Here is a 24735-nt window from a genome sequence, read left to right as displayed (position 1 = left end):
AAGAAGTGGCAGATGAAATACAACAGAGGGCAGTGTGGGGTTATAGACTTTGGTAGGAAGAGTAAAGGTGTATGCTATTTTCTAAATAGGGAGGAAATGCAGAAATTGGAGCTGCAAAGCAACTTGGGACTCTGAATTCAGGATTCGTTCAAGTGTAACTTCAGGCTGAGCCAGCCGTAAAGAAGGCAAAAGCAACATTAGCATTCACTTCAAGAGTGATTGGATTTGCACTCAGTGGATGCAAGGGTTTCTGCAAATGCTGGAAAACTTGAGGAAAACATACAAAATGTTGGATTTGCTCAGCAAGTCAGGCTGCATCGATGGAGGGGAATAAACAGTCAATGTTTCAGAGTGAGGCCCTTCATTGGGACTTGTTGAATTCCAGTAGCATTTCTCCAGATGTTGAAAAGCCTAGATGAAGTGGATGTGCAGAGGTTGTTTCCATCAATAGGAGAGTCAGAAGTCCAAGGCAACAACTTCAGAATAAAGGGACTTCTTTAAGGCACTTCAGAATGGCTGGAAAAGCTGAATAACCTAATTCTGCTGCTATGTCTTGTGGTGTTACCTATTCAGGCTCTCCCAAGGAACAAGCAGGTTCCATATTTAAAGACCATAGTTAAATGTTGATCATAAATTGGAAAATACACAAAAAACACAGTATATCTTCACAGTATTTATATTTAATGACTTAAGAAGTATATAAGACAATAAGAAAGAACAATTACTGAGAATGGAAATAACAAAAAGAAACTAATTTTGCCATTTGTAGGAACGAATGCATGTATGATTTTTGAATTTAGTAATATGGGAGCTCTTTTGTATGTAGGAGTGCCCATAAATCATCTATTCATAACATGGATAGCCACATTCATGATTTTTAGATAAAAATCTATGAAAACATTGATAGCTGAAAAACCTTTACATACTGGAGACATTCAGATGATCCATTGATGTTTTCATTGCTTTGTGTTACTTTATGAAAACAATCGATTTAATTGTTAAAGATTAGCTTTATTTGTCCCATGGACATCAAAACATACAGTGAAATACTTTGTTTGCATCAACAACCACCACAGTCCGAGGATGTGCTGAGGCGGCCCAGAACTGTCACCATGGTTTCAGCATGAACACAGCATGCACAGAACTTACAAGAGCTAACTACACTGTCACAAAGAGAATGTACAAACTTTTTACACACAACGGTAGAAATTGAACCTCGATTGCCGGTGCTGTTCAGTGTTACACTGGCCACTATACTAACATGCCGCCCATTGTGCAAATATGATTATAAACAATATTCTGTATGATTGCTTCCTGTAAAAACAAGCAGTTTAATGCTGGTCTTGCATTCTCCGGTCTCCTCTTTGTTCATATGCAGACACTCGCAAAAATGTGAATGTACTGTTTAGAGCATGGAAGGGTTGTAGTCTCACTACTGCTGAGGGCAAGAAACATTGTTATTGCTCTAAGAATTATGAGAAGCAGAGTTGAAAATAGGAAGGTTATGTTCATTATAGTCCAAGGAAGAACATAACAGGACATTTCAAAAACACCAATACAGAAGATAAAAGCATCAAAACAGCTGCAGAAGGCAAAATGAGGCTCAGATAATTTTCACTAAGACACCTGGAAAAAAAATTGTCTAATTAAGAGAAACATTCAATTTTACTATTTCTGTAAGAGAAGGATGCTAGTCAAAAGGGACTGGTAAATGTCAGAGACTATTGAGTGAAGATTCTGAATTATTGTTGTTTGTGTCAGGAAAATAAGAGATAATAAATATGAAACGGTAACTTTGTAAAAACTGATCAAGTAATGAAAGGCAACAGTTAAGAAAATAGGTTTAACAAGAATAATTGTTCAAACCACAGGTTACTGACTCCAGAAAACAAATCTGTCCATGCATCATATATACAACTTAGAATTTCAGAAAATTGGCTATTAGGGAACATTGAGGTTGGGTTTATGAGGAAGTGAAAGTACTTAAAACAGCAGAATCCATAATTGTCAGCAGAATAATTTGCCATCATTAGTCTAGTCTCTAAGGCCTGTCAAAACTCCAATCCTACAGGAACTGCAGATCGTACAATGTCAGAACTCTTTTCTAATGGACGGAATTGATTAATCTACTTCTGTTCGGGGTGGGGGGTGTGTATGTGTGGTTTTTCTCTTTCTCGCTCTTGTACCTTTCACCCTCTTTTGTTATCTCTCTTGCTGTTTCTATTTTTCTCTCTTACAATTTCTCCCTCTCTTTCACCATCTTCTTGCCTTCAGTAACTCTTTTTGCCTTGCCTATTGCTCACTCTTACTATTGACTACCTTCCTCTCCCTCTGCCCCACTCCACCTTCCACCTCTTGCACTCACCCTCTCCCTCTCCCCATATCCCTCTCCTACTCCCTCTCCCACTCTCCTTCTCCCTTACTCCCACTCCCCCATTTCTCTCCCCGTCTTCCTCTCCCACTCCTTCTCCCTCCCCTCTCCCTCTCCCCCTCCCTCACCCGACACCTGCTCCCTCCACTGCTCCTTCTCCCACACCCTCTCCTACTCCCACTCCCTCTCCCTTCTCCCTCTCCCTCTCCCTCCCCCTCTCCCCCACCCCTTCCCTCTCCCATTCCCTCTATCCCTCCCCTTCGCTGGTACTTTATTTTCAGCTCTGCAGAAAGCCTTCACTTTTTGCTTAACCATTGCACTATTATAAGCAGTTTAATCAAGGCTGTCATTTTTGTCTGGAAAAAACATAATCTTTTACTTTGCTTTCTCATAAAAGTTGATAAGTTCTGGGTTGAGTTTTTCAAAATGACTTTCTTTTTGTAAATAACAGATCCAACAAGAATTACTATTCCACCTTTGGACATGGATGTCACAGTGGGTGAAAGTACCATCTTACCATGCCAAGTCTCCCATGATCCTTCACTGAACGTTGAATTCTCGTGGTCTTTTAATGGACAACTTATAGACTTCAGAAGAGATAGAGACCATTTTGAAAAGGTTGGAGGGGTAAGTGGTACACACAGCTTCATAACCAATGTTTTTGTCAACTGCATAGCATAGTTCTCAGTGTGAGCTATGTTGAACTTGCCTACTCATACGGTATTGAATGATCACAGGTGTGTGTCTATAAAAGTACCAGAAAATTGTAATGGTGGCAACTCAAAAAGCTAGCAAGGATTCAAATGCAATTATTATAGAGCTTTGTACTGTTTGGATTGAAAGTGTCTGTTAAGCTCTTCCACAGAGTCTGCAGACCTTCATTTGCCAGATTCTTAAGTTAAAAACAGCAATTGCTGAGTGTTATGGACAGTTCAGTGCCTAAAGAATTATAGAGAAAAGGCATTTAGGAATGAGGAATAAAAAGTGGAATTTGAAAACAAATACTATGTTTTCCTCTTACTTTTATAAAGTAAGATTTTTTTGTTGAAAGATTAACACTTCCTTGCACTTTCCTTCCTCAATACTTTTAAACATTTGTGCAGACATCTGTTCGTTGCAAGGAAAAAACAGTGGAGGAATGTTCGTGTATAGAAATGTTTACCATACGGTTCTGTTGTAGTTGCTATGGTGGCAGGAGTTGTAGAATTCATTGTTGATAGAATTCTTGTTACTAGCTGAAGTGTTGCATAATTCTATTTGAATACTACGCAGCTGATCAGTCAAATTGGTCCGTCTCCAAGTTTAACATTGATAAGTTGCAAAATTACAAAAACGGGAGCAAAAGAGATGAGTATTTATTCAGTATTTAACCTCATAGTGAAATTAAGTGTTGACTACGATTTTATGACTTAGCAACACAACGAGCAGGGGGACAGGTGTTTCATTAATTAAAATTCTGCAGTTGCTGAATTGCGGAAGTCTACCATGTTAGTATTTGTTTCTATTAAATACTAAAATTCAATGAACTATATTTTCTAATAATTATTGAATGGTAACCTCATTACAGTTATTAGCATTTCAAGGTATAGTATAGAAGATCTCTAATATCATCAGTTATCTGTATAGTGCATCCCTATAGATCTATTACTAATAAATTCCAAAGATCTGAAAGTAGTTTTCAAATGACTTTTATCCATTTTCTATTTTTTTAACTGTGTATTCTTCAGTGAATTCACTGATGCATCTGGTAAAATGGGTTCATGTTCGGATACAGCTGTCTCTCGAGGCCAACCAAGGATGCTTTTGCCTTTTGAAATGTCATTTGTTATGAATGTAAGTTGATGCTGGATTTTAAGAACCTTAGGTACTGCAGTTCTACCCCTTCAGCAAGCTATTCTTTAGTGGAGGAGCTGGATTTAGTGTGGACCATGTTGTTGCTTGCTGCAGGAAAACATTGAAGGCATTGGAGCTGCTGTGCGAAGGCAGTGTGCAATGTAATGGCGGTGATTGTCTTGGACAATTTTGTTGTGATTGCAACACCGTGTAGGATATCGATAATGTAAAATGCCACAGGCCCGATTCCAAGATGTTTGTGGGCACAACAGATGGCAGAGGAGCTGTGTAGCCTCAGCTGTAGTGACCGTTAGGCCTCAAACCGTGGACTTGCCTGCTGCTGCAGTCCAGGAGAGGAGACACTGGAGGCGGTGTTGCACAATACCTATGCTCGGTTGGCGGTTAGCTTCTCCCATTGATGCTGCCCTTCACTGTTCAATTGATGGAAAAACAAGCTGGATTGCATGCGTTCATCTGTGGACTGTCAGGAACTGCGCCATCAATTTCTAGAACATGTCATTCTGGGACCTGGATATACTATTTTTAGCATGATTGTACATTTGCTTGCTATCTTGAATGTGCTGCGTTGTGCTGTACATGTTTTACACCTTGGCCCTGGCAGAACACTGTTTCGTTCAGCTGTTTTCATGTATGGCTAAATGATAATTAAAGCTGAATTTGAATTTGAATGTGTGACTATACCTCAGGTTTTTCTCTTAGACTCCTGGAAACAAAGTCACTTGCTTCCACTTGGGTTTTATATATGGTATTTGGTAATGGCTGATGAGCTCAAAGTGTCAACCACAGACTCTCCCACAAATGCTACAGGAATTGGCTGACAATCTGGATAGTTTGTGAGGTGGTACACTCGCTCTGTTGCATACTGCTGCAGTGCATCTATATGCTTCTAATGTATAGCTTGATGTTCTCAATACTATCCCAAATCATCTTCTCCACTTTCAGCAATCAAGGATCAGAGGTTCCCAGCAGTCAGTGGAGGTATTGTATTTCTCAAAGAAAATTTAAAACATATTTTTGAATGTTTTCCTGTGTCTTCCTAGTCATCTCCCCCCAGAACAGTGCAAGGGAAGGACAGTATGTTTTGGGTGTTTGGTATTAGGCACTGAAATGATGTGATAAAAGGTGCCTAAGAGAAACAAGGACTTAAATGCTTGGGTATTGGTTGAGAAGATGATGCAGATTGGTTCATTTATACTTGTAAAGGAATTTGAAAGATTTTTTAGAGATAACGTTAATGATATTCTTACACTGCCTTGAGAAGCCTGCTGTATGTTGTTCAGAACTCAGGCACATAAGAAGATGGGAATCATTACTGCTCGGTAAACCACAAATTTTTTTGCCATGTCTGAGGTCTCAATTTTCAATTTTTTTTCAATTGACCAAAGGCTGTTTTGGAGCATTGAAGGCAGGGCTGAATCCCATCATTGTTTGCCTTCAGTGAGAGATGCTTCCCAAGGTAATACAAAGGGGACATTGCCTTCTAGGTCTTTGTCATGACTCTTTAATTTCAATGACAGTATGGTTCAGCAGAGCAGGAAGGAATTTTTGGTTTGGTGAGTATAAGGGCCTTCTTCTTGTATGCTTTCATGAGCAAGCCAGCGAACTCTAGAGAACTCATGGGTGATAGCAGTGGTTAGATCAAAAAACTCCTGCACTAATCCTCACACTTTCCTTGAAAACAGAACAATCTACCTACTTTATGTAAAAATTATTGTATGAAGGCAATTTTTCTGCATTATAGGATGTGTTACTCACAAAATTTTCTTCAAAATGATCCAACTTTGTGATATTCTACTGGGCATTCAGCTAATATCCCGGCAAGTTTTAAGTGTTTCAGATATATAAGTACCAATCTTGTGGAATCTATAGGAGCTTGATTGGTGAACTTGATTAGAATGATCTGCCTCATCTTGAGTATGTCCAACCTGTTTATTTGGTGAAGGTTTTCACAATTGTTGGAAAAAAAGATATTATTCAAAAAAACATCTCACACCATTACCTATCACTGCCAATAATGCTTAGCTTTGACTTATCTACAACAATCTCAACTCGCAAATAAGTCATTGACCTTGATACACTATGAATCTTTCTAAGGACTGAAAATTGTTATTTCATTCTCCTTCTTGAAGCCTGGAAGTTTTCAGGATGTCTTCAATGAATTAATAATCACATAGAAAATCAAGAGATCAAAGTGGGATACACTTATTCTCCTGTTCCCAAGTTGCATTTTCCCAGTCCCATACCTCATTGTACGTTTGAGTATGGCCTCAAGTCTCAGGTCATATGTGGATATTTTTGACATGCGGTAATACATATGAGAAAGTAAATGAAAATATTATTCACATTTAAAACTTAAAAGAAAGATTCACACAGTAAAAGGAATTAAAAGATTGGAAGGCATTAAATAAATAATAAGGTAATCCCTTTACCTCCCACCCATTTGGGCCATTGAAATTGCAGCAGTTCAGTATAGGCCAGATTCAGTAGACAGGTGTTCCTAGTTGAGATTTTTTTTAATTTCAAAAATAGACTTTATTCATGGGAAAATAAATACATAAAGGAGGAAACAGTGTAGAAAACCTTTACATTCGTGTTTGGTACATTCAGTAGTGTAAGCTTCAAAGAAGAAAAAAAATCAAAGAGGCATAGCATCACTGGTCCTGACATGGCTCACTAAGGTGATACCTCTTTCATTGCTCCAAGTGCTTCACCACCTGACTCTGGCTTTCACCTCATAGTAGTGGAAAGAGCCTTTGCTGTGGTTCTTCCCCACAGGGCTTTAGCGTTGGTTGTACCGAGCTTCAGTGCATCATTCTGAGGCACTCCTTTATGAGTATCTCACTGTGCTGGACAACCAGCAACTTTGGAACAGGCAACAAGTCTCGGTTGATGACCTACCAGCAGCACACAATGTCTGTCTCAGTGTGCGTCCCTGGGACAGCCCACAGATCAGTAAATCCTCTGTTACACCGGGGCAGGGAGCCTTGCATCCTTCTGCACACCCATTCAGCAAACAGGTATTCTGCAAAGAGGCGGGTGACCATTTCTTCTCTTACCGCAGCCATCTGGAGGGCAATGTACGGTGGGGATAATATTTTGTTTGTAGAGGAGAGGTCTCATTAGGAGGAAACCTCTCACCGCCAGCCATGTGAGATGTTGGTAATTGTTGGTCAGATCTGGCGATGAGGCATTTGCTCAGGGAACAAACCCACAGACTCAGTCCCACAATGTCTGTAATATGTTCCATGCTGACCACTGCCTGATGGACTTGTGGTCAAAGGTGTTTACTTAGAAGATCTCTTCCAAAAAGAGCAAGCAGTGCAGCAATATCTTTTGGACTGGATTGTGGCACAGTAGAGGGTCCAGGCATACCTTCTGCAACACCAGACACAGATAGAACCTCAGCAAACAGTGACTTGTGATGCCACACACCAAGCAGTACAACCTCACACAAAGGATCTGCTAAGGATGAGGGCAACCTTGCATCTAATTTTGTGCCCATCCTCAGGAGACTTGTCCTACCGCTCCATCTTGGAACCCCAGATTAAGTAGAAGATGTCTATTATGTAGATCTTGGGATGAATGGTGTCACAGGCCCTCGCATCTGTCTCCACATCCTCATCGCAAACCCACAGGTTGCAAAAAGGTGAGCAATTGTCTCTTCCCTACTACAGACCTCTCGTGGGCAGAGCACGTTGGAAGTGATGTTCCATGGAAGCAGAAAGGATCTGACTGGGAAGGCCATCTGCTTGCCAGCCAAATGAGATCTTAGTGCCTGTTGGTGAGATCTGGTGATGAGGCATTCTGCCAAATGCTCTGGTTGTGTTATGCACTTTGACCCCTCCAAACCAGATCCCCAGCGCCTTTAGGTATTTAGGCCTGACAGAAAAGGGTTTTGGGATTGGTCGGATCAGAAGCCAAAAAGTATAGCCTCACTCTTCACATATTTTTTAAATCAAAATAAACTTCAATCATAATAATTTTTTTCAAGAATAAACCATGCAACGCCATTGCATTCTTACAAATAAGAATATGGTTAAGTCAGATATGTAATGAATATGTTGGAAGTAGACCAGGTAGTATCAATGGAAAGAGAAACTCGAATTCACTCTTCATCAAACTTAGAGAAGAAATTAAAAAGAAAAGATTATGCATCAGTCATTATACAAGTGGGCCTTCTCCATTTGCAATTTATGAAAAAACATTCACTGTTTCTGCTGCTGTCACATTGCATTGAATGATGTAAAGGGTCTGCATTTAGATCAGTAGGTGTGAATTCAACTTGTCACAGAAAGTTATATCTTGTTTCTCACATTAAAGTTGCCATTTTGCATTATGATAAACGTTAATTACTGGCAGTCAGCCAGTAAATACTGACAGTAAAAGCAAATGTATGGCACAATTAAAAGAAAAACATTTGAGTAACTATACTAAGAAACGTTGATACTCTGAAGTGCCAGTCACAATGTGGAGTTTGATTCTTAAAGCGTATTCCAGAAGTATTGCAAGGACAATGTTTCTTGAGGTGAGTTACTATACAAGATTACAAAATAACAATATAAACCATTATTATTGCTTCAAAAAGTACTCTTCAAAATATCTTTGTTCTTAATTTTTGCTGGCTGCCCCTTACTCAATCCTAACCTAACTAATCTATATTAGGTGAAAGAACAGATCAGAAGTCTGTGATTTCAGACAATGCAGCAAACAAATGTGCAGAAAATGGAGTAATAAGTGTTAAAAAATATTGAAGAGAAAGGTTGATATCTGCCCAGCAAACCACTACTAAAATGAAACTCTTGGCAGAGAACGTGATTATTGTCCATTTCTATTTTCTACGAAATTGCATAATGTCAGTTGATAGAATCATGATAATAGTAATTTTGTCATCTGTAATGCAAATTAATGCTCCAGGAAATGATTACACACTGTGTTTAATTAGCATTTTAAACTTCACTCCCATCAATTATCTTGTCAGTGGGCAGTAGAATTAATATTTGTGCCATTAGAACAATTGATAATTCACAATATCCTAGCATAGGCAACAGTTTTCTTTAATTAATGGCTTCCAACGTTTGCTTCCACTCTGGATAAATGTACAGAACTTCAAAAGTTAAAGTTCAAAGTAAATTTATTATCAAAGTACATATATGTCTCCATATACAACCCTGAGATTTGTTTTCATGCAGACGTGCTCAATAAATCCGAGAGCAACAATGGAATCAATGAAAGACTGCACTGAACAGGGTTGACAAACAACCAAAGTGCAAAGGACAACAAATGTGCAATTATAAAGGAAAGACAATTACAATAAATATGAAGAACAGGAAGCGAAGAGTCCTTGAAAATGAATCCATAGGAAGTGGGAGCTGTTCTAATATGGGCAATGGAGCCTGAGTGAACTTTTCACCATTGGATCAAGAGTCTGATGTTTGAGGGGTAATAACTATTCCTGATGCCGATGGTGAGGGTCCTGAGACTCTTGTCCCTCTTTCCTGATGACGGCAGTGAGAAGAGAGCATGACCTCGATGATGGATGCTGCTCTTATGTGACAGCGCTCTGTGTAGATGTTGTTACGAACCCCGTAACTGGGTCACTTACCAGCAAAGATAGGGAGGTCCGTTGAAGTCTGATGGTACTATTTTTAAAAGTTTTTATTTATAAAGGGGCACAAAAGTAAGGTTAATACAAACATTCAGATAATATACATCGTCAATACTCAATCTAAAGCGCGGGTATAGTAATAATCATCAATAAGAAGTAGCTCTATCGTTTTGTCTAGGGGTAAAAATATTGTCCGATGGAAATATAAAAGTCTCTCAAGTTCATGCAGGCTTTAGCCTTTGGGGACCGCTGGGTTTTCACTGGTTGGAGAGAGAGAGAGATTTGTGATAAGAGAAACTTGCCCGGGTCTTTGGATGAGGCCGATCCGATGTGTCGGGGGAGTTGGTTCCCCGTTGTTAATTACAGAAACTCGTTTCTGTGGTATCAGCTACCAGCTCCCAGGCCTGGGTACCGAACACACGTGGCTTCCTTCAAATGGCTGCCCGCTATACGGGATCGCTAGCGTCTCTTCTGGTGTGTCTGAGGGGCCGTCTCTACAGCCCCTCTTTTTATCTGGACTCACGGGGTCTCAGATGTCAATCAGGTTGGGATGATGCAATCTCTCTCTGTAGCCCAGCCCACGTTGCCCTGAGAGCTGGCACGTAGTATAGGATTGCAATCCACAAAGGTGTCTCCAAGAAACAATGGCCAAATCCGTTGCTTTGTCTTGCTGAGGGGCTAGGACACATTCCAAAACCTTGAGGATTCTCTCTCATTTCCTGGGTCCAAGACCTGAATTAATAGCGATCTTGCAATTCTCAAGAAGGAGGGGGCTGGGATCATAACAATGTGCTCAATGGTGGAGAGGGCCGTACTCATGATACATTGTTCTTTGAGCACCATGGGTAAAAGAGCTGAAGTGATTAAAGGCGTCATCTGTAACTTCTCAAAATAATATCTCTTTTTCAAGCTTCTACAAAACTGATAAATGAATTGCATTGCTACTCTTTTCAAAATGCTTTTGCTTAGATCAGGTGGTTATTGAAAATAAATCGCAAGCTGTAATTCACAGGTTAACTGTACCTTTCCATTTCAACCAAGTATATTATAGCACCTCACTCCCTTCATATACACACATACAGACAGGCGCACAATCTCTCTCTCTCTCTCTCTCTCTCTCTCTCTCTCTCTCACACACACACACACACACACACACACACACACGCACACACACACACACCCCTTTTGTCAGAAAAATCCCAGATTGTAATTGTACAAATTATTTATGCTACCTGTGATAATTTTTTCCAAATCATATAACAAAAGGTATCACATGTGAACATATTACATTGTCTTTAAAAGTGTTAACCATTCTTTGTAACTCCAGAAAATTCTACTTGGATCACTAAACAAGGAAGGGTTTTCATTGCATCAGCTGTGACGACACTGTGGCTTTGTTGTAACATTATAAAATATAAATGTGGAATAGTGGTCAGATGGGAATGAGTTACAAGGATGTGACTTAATTAAAAGACATAAATGGTAACAGATGAACCTTGAGATTTATTGCCCTCATTTCAGTATGAAGATTATGTTGCACAGTTGTAATGCAGACAGGAACTCAACTATCTATTTTCAATTCCAAACACAGTTCGAATTTAGTACCAACTCTCCAACCTTGTGGAATATTGCCAATATTTCCCATGAAATTTCCTCATTATATTTTGGTACATATATACATTCAGACTGTCAGTAGGTAGTCCTCATCTTCCTTCAGTGATATTTGATCCTGCTGAAAGTAAAAAATACTCAGTTTTACCATTTGCCCTTAAGATCACAAGCTCCTTTGTACGGAATTCTGTGTTAATAGTGGATCAAAGTGTTTTCAGTGGTTGCTATATAAACTCATGAAATATAAACTAGAGCACAGCAGTCAGTTGTAAGGAGACACAAGAGATTCTGCAGATGCTGGAAATTTTAAGCAACACACACAAAACATTGAAGGAACTCAGCAGGTCATGGATCATTAGTGGAGGGGAATGAAGAGTTGTTATATCGGTCCAAAACCCTCCATCTTGACTTAAAATGAAGAGAGTATAAGCCACAATAACAAGCTTGAGGTAGGGGGTGGGGTAGCACAGGCTGGCAGATAATAGGTGTGCCAGGTGAACTGAGGAAGCTAGGTGGGTGGGGACTAGGTATGAAAGGGAATGATGTGAGATGCTAGGAGCTGATAGGTGGAAGAGACAGTTGGCTGAAGTGGAAGGGATCTGACCGGGGAGGACATTAGATGATGGAATGACATGAATGAGCTGGGGAAAAAGAGCAATGATTATGGATAAGTCATGAGGGTGGAAGAGAGGAAGCGAAGGGTTGATGGGGCCCACAGCAATGAGGGAAACCAAAGAGAGGAGGGGTAGGAAAACAAAGGAGAGTGGTTACTAGAAGTTAGAAAATTGGATGTTGATTCAGTCAGGTTGGTGATAACAAAACAAAATATGAGGTGTTGCTCCTCCAACTCATATCTGCCCTCATAGTAAAAGGAAAACCCATTTTCTGAATAAGCTTCCCTCTGCTTCTCCTGCCAGATACCATGCACCATCCTCACCGCTGTGCTCACATAGCTGTGGGCCTTGTCTTTCTCTCTATCATAGGTCAGGGCCTTGCTCTCCACCAAATGCCCCAGGCTCAACTTCTTTCTTAGCTAGATCCCATCATTCCTGGAATTGAGGATGGAGGTAAATGCAGTTCTGCATCATTACTTTCATGAAGGATTGGAAGCATTCAAACCATGGTCCCTGCCACCTCTGCCACCTCCATGCTGAGATTTCTTTAACTGCCACGGAATCCTTCTATTCCTCTCCTTGCAGCACAACTCTCCACCCTCCAGTGGTCTTTCAAGCTCCTCTCCACCCCTCATGTCCCATTCAGTCCTCTCCATCCCCATCTTCAGACCATCTCACTTCACTGACTACTCCCCTTCCTCTCTCCTTTGACCCTTCCAATTCTCCATCATGTCTTCACCGTCCCGTCATACCCTCCCTTCTCTGCAGCAAAGTGTTCTGTCCTCATCAGGGCCTTGACTTTGTCTCGCTACATCCTTACCTCAATGAGTTCTGCTCCTGCTACAACACCAAATTCTTCTTCCATTGCCTCCGTCTGCAGGCACCTTCTTTACAAGGCACACACATCCGTATGACATGGTGGTGTAGTGATGTATGTCATTCACGGTAATTTCACATATACCCCATAACGAATTACTTAAACAAAAAAGAATGCTTAATCAAACAATATATTTACAATATTCCTGATATATTGAATACACAACACTCCTCTTTGCTTAGCTATAAACACCAATTCAAAAGAGGATACTCTTTTGCTCAACTCATATATACAGTATATATTTATATACATGCACAAAGTGTACTTTTTAATCAACTGCTATATAGACATCCACAGCATTGTAAATTTTAAATTGACCCATCCAGGCCTAAAGATTTCGTCGCTATGAAGGATTTCTTATTCTTGTGGGATAACGTCTTTCCTGACAGGAGGAATTACTCTGCTTGGCAGGTGAAACGTGTGGCTGTGAAACAATCTCATGTTCTGGGGTCTCCTCCATGGAAGTTGACTCTGGGACTGTAGGAACTGGTTCTGACAGCTCTGGACACCCGTCTTCTCTAATAATTGACTTTGCTTTCCTCTACGGATTGATGTTTCATCTCCAGATGACATCAGACATAATCTCTATTGTGTAGGAGAGTGATCCAGTTCTGTCCCTAATCTGACCAAGAACCCACTTTTGATCACCTCTGTAGACCCTTGCCATTTAAATTAATTTACCATTCATTTCTGGTGTAAGCTTATATTACATGCCCATTGTTAGTTTTCACAATGTAAATCTCAAGGCTACTCAGTCCTGTTTTACTCATCTTCATTATCAGATTTTTCATTAACAGCATGCAGATTAGTGCTCTTTTTGAAACTGCAACTTGACTTTTTATCCTTAAATATTCCCTGTATAGTACTTTTGTCTGCCTGACATAAATCCTTGTTTGTTTTCTACACTTTGCATTTTCTGCAAGTTTCACTTTTAAATCTGCATTGGTCTGATGTATGTGAGCCCCTGCCACAATGCTAGCACATTTCATTCAGCCAGGCCAGTTTCTGTTTAAACATTTCAATTCGTTCATGTTCATTTTCATTCCTGACTGCAACTCAATTATGCCTCTGTCTGCTGTTTCCATTGATACCGCCATTGCAACTACTCTTTTAAATGTATGTTTAGCTTCAGTTAGGAGCCAATTTTTAATGCTTTGTTTTAAGATTCCACAACTAAAAGATTGCTCCGTGTATCATTATGCCTACTACTGAACTGACAATGCTCAAGCAATCCCTTCAATTCAGCCATTTGCCCTGAAATGGACTCCTGTTCCTTTTGATTCTACTTATGATACCTAAGGCATTCTGCTATGAACAACAGTTTTGGTTCTAAATGTTGCTGCCTTACTTTCACGAATACAACAAAGCTCATATCGGCTGGTTTGGTTGGAGCAGTTATACTTCTGAGCAAACTGTATGTCTTTAAATCAGGGGGTTCTCAACCTTTTTATGCCATGGACACCTACCATTAACTGAGGGGTCAGTCGACTGCAGGTTGGGAACCCTTGCTTTAAACCCAATGCACTCGGAGAAACTGGCAATTGCTTTTCATTGGCCATTTTATTTGCTTCAAAATACTACTCAATTCACTCAGTATACAATATCCGGTTATATTTTGTGTAATCAAACACGTCTATCTTTCCATTATAGACACACATTTCTGCTTTTTTTATTTTTGATTATTATCATTCAGTACTCACTGTTTATGAACCCATGAATTTGTCTGTTTTCTGCATTTTTTAATTCTTCCAACTCTGTCTTTTCATGAGGAAGCATGTGCTGCGCTTTTATTAACTCAAACATCTTGCTGCACTTCAACAGGTAGGTAGTCATCTTGGGTTCATTTAAAACTTCCTCATCACCGCTGTTAAGCTTTGTAACTCCAAAAACATAAAACTAATTGAATGAAAAACCCAAAGCCAGGAATAACTCATATATGTTTAGTTTGTGCGTGGCAGGGTGGAGATACATCTCTAACAAAGGAGGTGTAAGGCACTCCTTCCCTCCACAAGCCCGCGGTCACCGTTGGGCAAGGTGTAGCATCTGCTTAGCCGCATTCCCCCCCCCCCCCCCCCATCAGGGTTATATAAAACTATGGATAGTCATATGAGCAGTCTTGGTTATGCAACCACTGATATCCGGCAAACAATCTCTGAAGAGACAAAAACACAAGAAATTCTGCAGATGCTGGAAATCCAAAGCAACACACGTACAAAATGCTGGAGGAACTCCACAGACCAGGCAGTATCTATGGAAAAGTTGACTGTCGATGCTTCAAGCTGAGACCCTTCATCAGGACATGAAATGTCAAATGTTTACTCTTTTCCATAGATGCTGGCTGGCCTGCTGAATCTCTGAAGAGTATTGATAATGGCTGGGTTTACCTAACTTGTAAAGGACTGCCCAGAAGAAGGCAATGGCAAACCACTTCTGTATAAAAAATCACAGTCAAAGGGCATGACTGCCCATATCATATGAGTTGGTACATAAAGATGACATTTAGTTTTGGTTTTACTTTAAGCAAGGCCTACACTTACGATGTGGTGACAGAATGACATATGCCATTTACGTATTTTACGTATAACCTGTAATGAATTATTTAAACCACAAAGAATGCTTAATGAAATAATATATTTACAATATTACTCAAATATTAATGATATATTAAATACACAACAGCCACTACCACCTTCCTCTGTCTGGCCGAACTGGTACTCAGTGCTCATCTTCAAAAACTTCTTTTTCAGCACCTCTCACTTTCTCCAGACCAAAGGTGTTGCCAAGTACTCCAGCTATGCCTGCCTTTTTAGCTACATAAAATACTTAACAATTCTTTCTCCACTGCACTGATGACCGTATTTGTGCTGCTTTCTGCACCCATGCAGAGCTGTCAATTTTATTAACTTTGCCTTCAACTTCCACCCTAATCCACTTGATCCATCTGTGACACCTCTCTCCCTGTCTTTTCTTGATCTTTCTGTCCTTATCTCCAGAGACAGGTCATCCACCAAAATCTTTTACAAATCCACTGTCTTCCTGTTACCTTGATTACACTTCTTCCCAGCATGTCACTTGTAAGAATTCTATTCCCTTTTCTCAGTTCCTCTGCCTTTGGTGCAACTGTTCTCAGAATGAGGCTTTCCTTTCCAGGACATCTGAAGTCTCCTCATTTTTGTTTCAGAAGACAGGGTTTCCCTTCCAAAGCTATCAATGATAATCACAACAGTATCTCCTTCATTGGCTATATTCTGTTCTCACCTTTTCACCCTGATGCACCATCAATAACTCTTGGAGACGTGAGTCGAGATAGGCTTTTATTAGCTGGAGGAAAGCACCGTCAGCAGCAAGAGACCACCACACAACATCCTGGAGACTGAGGGGGGAGCAGTGCCTCCAATCGCCTTTATACAGGGGTCTGTGGGAGGAGCCACAGGAGCAGTCAGCAGAGGGGTGTGTCCAGACAGGTATATGTAGTTCACCACACACCCCCTGGCATAACAGGGAAGGGGTTCACCTTGTCCTCACTTATAACCCTATCAAACACATCACTCTCTGAAACTTCTACTGTCTCCCACTTTACCCCACCACCAGTCACATCTTTTTCTCCTCCTACTCCACTTTCTGCAGAGATTGTGACTCTCTGTGACTCCTTTACCCACTTGGCTCTCCCGACCGACCTCTCTCCTGGCATTTTCCTCCGCAAACTCACATGCCCCTACAGCTTCAACCTGACTTCTGTTGAGGGCACCAAACTGTCCTTCCAGGTGAGGTGGTGGTCACTTGTAATTCAGCGGTATTTTATCGCATCCCTTGCTCCTGGCATGTCCTCCCTTGTATCAGTGAGACCCGATGCAAACTGGGGACCATTCCATTGAGCATCTTCCTCCTTCCTTTGCAACAGCCAGTATCTCCCAGAACCACCCATTTCAATTTCTACACTGACATCTCTGTCCATAGTCTCCTTTACAGCCACAGTGAGGTCAGACGCAAGTTGAAGGAGCAGCACCTCATAATCCATCTTGGTCATCTCCAAACTGACTGAATGAACGTCAGATTCTGGTAACAACTCCGCTTTGTTGTGAACACAAAGTACACTGCAGATGCTGTGGTCAAATCAACACGTACAAACACGCTGGAGGAACTCAGCAGGTTGGGCAGCATCCGCGGAATCGAGCAGTCAACGTTTCGGGCCTAGACCCTTCTTCAGGGTCACAGGTGGCAGGGGCCCCATAAAGAAGGTGGGGAGAGGGGAGAAGGTGCCAGGTGAAAAACCAATCAGAGGAAAGATCAAGGGGTGGGGGAGGGAAAGCAGGGAGGGGATAGGCAGGAAAGGTGAAGAAGGAATGTAAGGGAAAAGCACTATGGGTAGTAGAAGAAGGCAGAATCATGAGAGAGGTGATAGGCAGCTGGAGGAGGAGGCAGAGTGAAAGTGGGATGGGGGAAGGGAGAGGGAGAGAATTATCAGAAGTTGGAGAATTCGATGTTCATACCAAGGGGCTGGAGACTACCTCTTTGTTGTGGCCCCTTTACCCCTTCTCTTCTCTTCCTCTGCTCTCATGACCTGCCTTTCAACTCCCTCTTGTTCCAAATCCCCTTCCCTTTATTCCATGCATGACTATCCTTGCCTGTCAGATTCCTTCTTTTTCAGCTATTCCACCAATTATCTTCCAGTTTCTCACATCATTCCCTTTCTTCCTCCCCTTCCTCTGGACTCACCTACTACCTGACTACTTCCCTCCACACCCCCCACCACCACCTACCATGTGTTTTCTTTTCTAGTTGCTGCTTTCTTTCTTCCTGGTCCTGATGAAGGGCCACAACTCAAAGTGTTGACTGTTCATTTCCCTCTATAGCTGCTGCCTGGCTACTCAGTTCATCCAACACCGTGTGTGGAAACAGTAGTGGATTTCACTTCGGGATTAAACATTTTGAAAAGTGAACAGGTATATGAGGAGGCAGCTGAATACAGTGGCAGCTAACTCTGGAGTCATGTATACAGCCTCAAATGAGAGAAAAGAAAATTTATCAGTGTAATAATAGAACCATAATGCTTAATGCTCAAGCAGATTTTATCACAAAATTAAAACAACCAAATCACTGCCTTTCAATCAAATCAATTCAAGTTTAATTATCTTTCAAACCATACAAGGACACAGTTGAATGAGACAGAGTTCCTCTGGGGCCAAAGGTGCAAAAACATACCAGTGCATTCAAAATAATGAGAGAGATAAAAAGAACATTATTACTCAAGAAAACACATTTTTAGTCCAAGACCCTGAGTGACAAGTCCTGCAAATTGACGGTTCCTGGCAGCCCACCTGTAATTCCACTGATCCAACACTGGAGGGCAGCACTGATGGGAGAAGCCACCCCCAAGCTGAACATGGACACCACGCTTACACCGCCTCCAATGGCTCCTCCTCACCTGGACTGCAGCAGCAGTCAAGCACACAGCTTGAGGCCTAGTCCACACTACAACAGAGGCGACACTGCTGCCTTGCCTCCTGTCTTTCTATCGAACAAGGGAACCAGGCCTGCGGCAATCAATGTCCGGCAGTGTCATGGGATCACAAAAGAAATGTCCAAGACAGTCACTCATGGTTTCTCTCCACACAGTCTTCATGCAGCAACTCCTATGCCTTTAAGTAGAAGGCAGCAGCGCGGCCTACATCCGCATCAGTTCCTTCGAACCAAATCCGCCTCTCCCGCAGTCCGGCAGCCTGACTCGCCTCCCACAACTCCGCAGCTCAACTCTCCCTTCGCGGACCCACAGCCCAATTGCCCCATCCCTGGGTCAAATATGTACAAATTCAAAATTGAGTTTATTGTCATATCCACAGGTATTAACCAGACTGATATAACAACAGCTGGTGACAATCAGATGATGCAACATGACAGATCTCAGATCTTACTACATTTCTTTGTGTATCTAATACTGCTTTTGTCCCTTTTTAAATTTCAAAAACATTGAATTAGATAAGGTCAGAATCCTCAGACATCTTACACATTCCAGAACAAAAGGCTTCTTTCCACTTTTGAGTTACAGTATTTTTTTAAAAAGTATCTAAAATAACACAGAAAATAACTAATCGAGCTGTGAATTCTATATACTCCATTGTATTTGTTTCCATCTGTCTTTATTTCATGGGTCTGTGCATCACACAGTCAAGTAAATCTCTATCAGCACATTTTAAACTGGCTGCTGTAATTAAGGAAATTTAGTTTTGAAAATGACTGGTGCCAGAAATATTTCCAGAATAACACAAGAAAGCACGATGGTTTCTATCATAACCCTTGTTTGCAAACGTGTTGATTCTCATTATATTTGTTGCATATTTTAAACTCCTTTTGTAGTATTATACTGGCTGTGCTATAATAGAAAAATATTCAAAATCCTAATGTTGCAAAATATCAGAGGTTCGAAACCAAATAGTTGTTTTTGTAATGGTGAATTAATTGTTCAGCATGAGATGTATATTTAATGTTGCATCTGGTGTTTGATTTGTTTTGTCAGCATACTTTCATACAGTTCAATCATTGTTTGCATTTTAATAGAACATATTGAATGGCTAGTGGTGACATTTTTTTTCTGGTCTGTTGGTTATGATTTCAAAATCTATTCACCTTCATTGTTAATTTTCCAGGGACCAACCCATTTGCAGAAAAAAGTACAAATTTCTATCACACAAAATTTTAGCATAATCAATGTAAGTCTTCATCTGTCAATGATAACAGTAGAAAACATTCTAGAATACTTTTTGACAGCAAGTATACCATACAGCTTCCTCGCCACCCTATCTACCTGTGTTCCTATTCCAAGGATCTCTGAACTTTTAGCCCTGTGTCTCTCTGTTCAACAACACTCCACAGGTCCCAATCATTCACTATGCATGTTTTGTCCTGGGTTAGCTTTCCAAAATGAATCACTTTGCAATTCTGTGTTAAATTCAGTCAGCTATTTCCTTGTCCACTTTCCCAGTCCTATATTCTACAAGCTTGGACAAACTTCTGTGCTGTCTACTGTGCCACCACTTTTGGTATCATCTACACACTTACTAATCATGCACCTGCTTTCTCATCCAAAGTGTTAACAAGCTGTCTTCCTCTTAACCAAGTCAATTTTGAATCCAGTTTGCCAACTCATTCTGAATCTCATATGTTCCAAACCAGCCGACCACATCAAAGTCAAATTTATTGTAATATGTAATGCACAGGTGCAATGAAAATCAAATTTTTGCAGCAGCATCACAGGGACATACCATTTGTATAAGCAGCACTCATAATAACAATGTAAATTAAACCTAAATTACAGGCAATTTTTACAAGAAAGACTCAAATAGATCAAAAATTAAAACCTAGGCCATTGTAAAATTGCCAAAGTGGTCATAGTATTATTAAACTGTAGTGATCTGGGTTTTGCTAGTTGGTTCAAAAAATGAGTGATTGAAGGGAAGTAGCTGTTCTTGTATCTGTTCGTGTGGGTCTTCTGGTTTCAATACTTCCTGTGTGATGGTAGCTGTTAGAAGGCATGGCCTAGATGATGAGGATCTTTGATGATGTGTTTTTCTTTTTTGAGTCAGTGCCTCTTATATATACTACTGATGGGGATGGATGTGCCCATTATATGATGGGCTGAATCCACAACACTCTTGCAGCTTCTTCTGACATATTCAAATTGCTGTTTCAGACCATGGTGCAGCAAGTCAATATTCTTGCAACAGTAGACCTGTAGGAGTCCATAAGTGATCAATGACAAGCTAGACCTCCTTAATCTCCAAAGAATGTAGTGAATCGGAATGCTTGGACCAGGACAGTTCAGCCAATATGTTAACAGATTTAAATCTGCTGACACTCTGCACTGCCAATCCCCCATGTTAGACAACTGCATTGTCACCTCCTCCTTCTTCATGAAGTCGACAATCAGCTCTTAAATTTTATTGACATTGAGTGAGAAGTTGTGGTGACACCTTTCAAACAGGTGTCCTAGCTTTCTCCTGCATGTTGACTTATCGCCTCCTATGGTTTGTTCAACAACACCAGGACTTTGCCGAAGGCCTTGCTAATGTCCGTGTAGATACTGTCTTCTACTTGTCCTCATCAATCTTATCGATCACCTCTCCAAAAGTCTTGTACACATTTGTGAGACACAATTTGCCACATGCAGCCATGCTAACTACATCAAAGTCTTTGCCTTTCCATCTGCAAATATATCCCTTCCTTCAGAATCCTTTCTAATAACTTTACCACTGACTGTAAGCTCATCAGCTTGTAGTTTCCTGCATTATTCCAGTCTCTGATTAAACAAAGGCACAACAGTAGCTATCCTCTCACACAGTGACCACTTTATTAGGTAAACTTGTACACCCGCTTGTTAATGCAAATATATACTCAGCCAATCATGTGGTAGCAACTTAATGTATAAAAGTATGATCAAAAGTCTAGTTGTTGTTCAGACCACACATCAGAATGGGAACAGAATGTGATCTAATTGACTTTGACTGTTGGTCCCAAGCTGGGTGGTTTGAGTATCTTAGAAAATGCTGATCTCCTGGGATTTTCACACTCAACAGTTTATAAAGTTTACAGAGCATGATAAGAAAAACAAAAAAAAAAATCCAGTGAGCAGCAGTTCTGTGGGTGAAAATGCCTTATTAATGAGAGAGGTCAGGGGAAAATGGCCAGACTGGTTCAAACTGACAGTAAGTAACTCAAATAACCATGATTTACAACAGTAGTGTGCAGAAGAGCAACTCTGAACACACAACACATTGAATCTTGAAGTGGATGGGCTAAAGCAGCAGAAGGTCATGAATACACACTCAGTGGCCACTTTATTAGGTACAGGAGGTACTTAACAGAGCAACTACTGAGTGTATGTGAGCTACTTTGTGGAGGAGCTATTTTACACCATAATAAATATTCAGTAATAAAGTTCTGTATGACACACAACAAATAAAATTTAAGTACAGGAAGAACCTAATCAAATGACCACCGAGTGTATTTCAAGCACAGAAGTGGCTTAGTTGAGCTTGAGAAAACGTAAGGTGGATGCAAGTCAGTGGTAAGAAAGTAGAGTAACCAAAAGCTCACTTGTCAATGATTCCCAGGATATTAAGAATTTGTAGGAAGATCCTAATGCCAAAATCTGGTCCATCAGCATATCTTTTCAACAATTAAGGTGCGGCCGCAATGAAATGCTGAAGGAACTGGTTTTTGCAAATATAGCATCCCTCATTTCCTTACACAAGGAAGATAAGGAAGAACTTGGAAAGTGGGAGAACAGGATTTAAATGTATCACACCTTCACTCATTGTGCACATCTATATGAACTGGTGATATCAAAGCATTGTGCTTTAGTAACCTTTACTGAAGGAAGAAGAGCCATTCATATGTTGACATCAATTTGCAGCTGATGTTCAAATGTGTAGCGACCTGTGTAGTGAAGCATCAATAAAATCTTCATATCTGTTTCTACAAAGCATGGAATTAGTTATGTAAACTGATGTCTCAAATGGTGATAGGTCATTCACAATGCCTCAAAATGACAAATGGCTAAGTCTAATTGGGCAAGAAGATGGTTTGACATGGTGGAGAATCAGTTCTATGATGTACAACTGAAAGAAAAAATGGCAATCAAATAAACAAAGCAAGTATCCAGTTTTGTATACACCCAAAATCAAATATGATTTTGGGTGTATACAAAACTGGATACTTGCTTTGTTTATAATGCTGAGAGTATATGCTTTCAACATATTTGCTATGAGCGGGCCTATTCCATCCCATTCAAACAGATTCCACCTCCTTGTAAAGAATCCAGTGTACATAATAAATCACTGCTTGGAAAGTTATAGGTGCCATTGATTAGTAGCTGCTTCTATCTGTCTTCTCTAAAAGAGACTCAATCACATTTTACGCCTTCAGAATAAGACATTGTTACTGGGGAAGGCATACACATATGAACAAATTAAACAGATAGCAAGAGAAATTGGGTGATTATTTCTTTCCCACATCAAGGAGCCTTCCTTTCCCTTACCTTTCTCAAGCATTTCATATCCTGGGATATATACACGGCTTAATTAGAGCAGGAAATTGTTGCCAGTTTCTAAATGCTGTCAACTGAATGTACATATGTGCCCATTAGACACAACGCTGTGCTTAAAGAGATCAGGTTTTAGATAGTGCCAGTTGCATGTGTTTGTGTTCAAAAAGCAGTGATTTTTGTCAGTGATTGCAGGTGAGTAATAAGCAGTATGGCAATTTGGAACATTTTTGCTCACTGTGGTTTCAAGGATTCAGGCTTGGGGATGCCAGAAACAGCCGGGAGTGAAAATAAAACCATATCACCATTTCAACAAGTTAGGAATTACGAAGAATTTGAAGGTACAGTCGTCCCTCCTTATCCACAGGGGATTGGTTCCGAGACCCCCCCCCCCCCCCCCGCAGATACCAAAAAACGCAGATGCTCAGGTCCCTTATTTAATATGTATCAATGCGGTGGTCTTTAGGACCCAGCGGAACCACGGACTTTATTTAACAAGTCATAGTGTGGTGGACATTAGGACCCAGTGGTGCAGCTCTGAAACCACAGTGTTTCTGTTCAGAAAATAATCACGATCACAATTGAAAATAAGGTGAAAGTAATAAAGCGATCAGAAAGAGGTGAAATGCCATCGATCATTGGAAAAGCGTTAGGCTACAGTCGGTCAACGATCAGAACAATTTTAATGGAGCATGTGAAAGCAACAATTATTACTAAGCAACGCAGTGGTTTAATTATTGAAATACGTATGTTTCTCAAGTGTTTTATATGCATAGAAAGGTAAAATATGTACTATAATCTAAGAAAAACGTTTGACTAATTGACGCTAAATAATACCGGATGTACCTGTTCCGACTTCAAATCCGACTTAAAGACGGACTCAGGAACAGAACTCATTCATAACCTGGGGACTGCCTGTACTTTTAAGTCATTTCTAGATTACTTATAATACCTAATACAATGTAAATGCTATGTAAATAGTTGTTATACTGTATTGTTTAGGGAATAATGACAAGAAAAATTTGTCTGTACATGTTCAAGCAACGAGTGCTGGAGAGAGAACTTCCGGGTTTTCCCGATCCGCGGTTGGTTGAATCTGCGCATACGGAACCCGCGGATAAGGAGGGCCGACTGTATTGACAATCACCATGAACATTACAATGAAAATGAAAATCTGGAGGATGCAATTATCAAAAGTATTGTTTGAAAGCAATTCATTATCTGCACCAGGTGTCTGTGCTGATTTTGTTGTGTTATAGTCGATCAAAAGAACACAGAAGTGTACACTGGATGAATTCCTCTATTGATAACTATTAGGAACTAGTACACATTTTTATAGTTGATGCGCCATCAATAACTCACTCTGAGACGTAAAGGCGAGATATTGACTGGAAGAAGGAACAAGCAGTGAGTGACCACTATACTACATCCTGGAGACAGAGAGGTCGGGCTCAGACCTCCATCACCTTTATACAGGGGTCTGTGGGAGGAGCCACAGGAGCAGTCATCAGGGGGCGTGTCCAGACAGGTATATGTAGTTCACCACAATAGTTCTGTATTTCATTTAAATACATACATTATTACTCAGTTAAATAGTAGTTTGCCTTTTTTATACCTTTTTAACAATTTCCTTACAACTTCAGCTAATTGGGGCAGCTGCTTAGTTGGGCCAAAATGTACTGGTCCTGGTGTGCCCCAATTAACCTGAACCCAGTGTGTGTGTGATTAGTTGGATTGGCGAGCTGCAGATCCTGTCTGACCACA

At 40.5% G+C, this 24735-nt stretch overlaps 1 protein-coding gene across 9 annotated transcripts in view; it reads left to right on the top strand.

The window, feature by feature from the left end:
* Window positions 1-24735, top strand: part of LOC140741889 (contactin-4-like) — a 2152419-nt gene that overhangs the window by 1815587 nt on the left and 312097 nt on the right. For all 9 annotated transcript variants that reach the window (XM_073072410.1, XM_073072411.1, XM_073072416.1 and 6 more), the window contains one exon: window positions 2823-2998. In XM_073072410.1, the coding sequence (XP_072928511.1) occupies window positions 2823-2998 (176 nt within the window). The remainder of the gene's footprint in view (window positions 1-2822; window positions 2999-24735) is intronic.

This window comes from Hemitrygon akajei, chromosome 19 (assembly GCF_048418815.1).
Source record: "Hemitrygon akajei chromosome 19, sHemAka1.3, whole genome shotgun sequence".
Lineage (NCBI taxonomy): Eukaryota > Metazoa > Chordata > Chondrichthyes > Myliobatiformes > Dasyatidae > Hemitrygon > Hemitrygon akajei.
The sequence above is the reverse complement of the archived record's forward strand: the minus strand, read 5'-3'. Positions and strand labels throughout refer to the sequence as shown.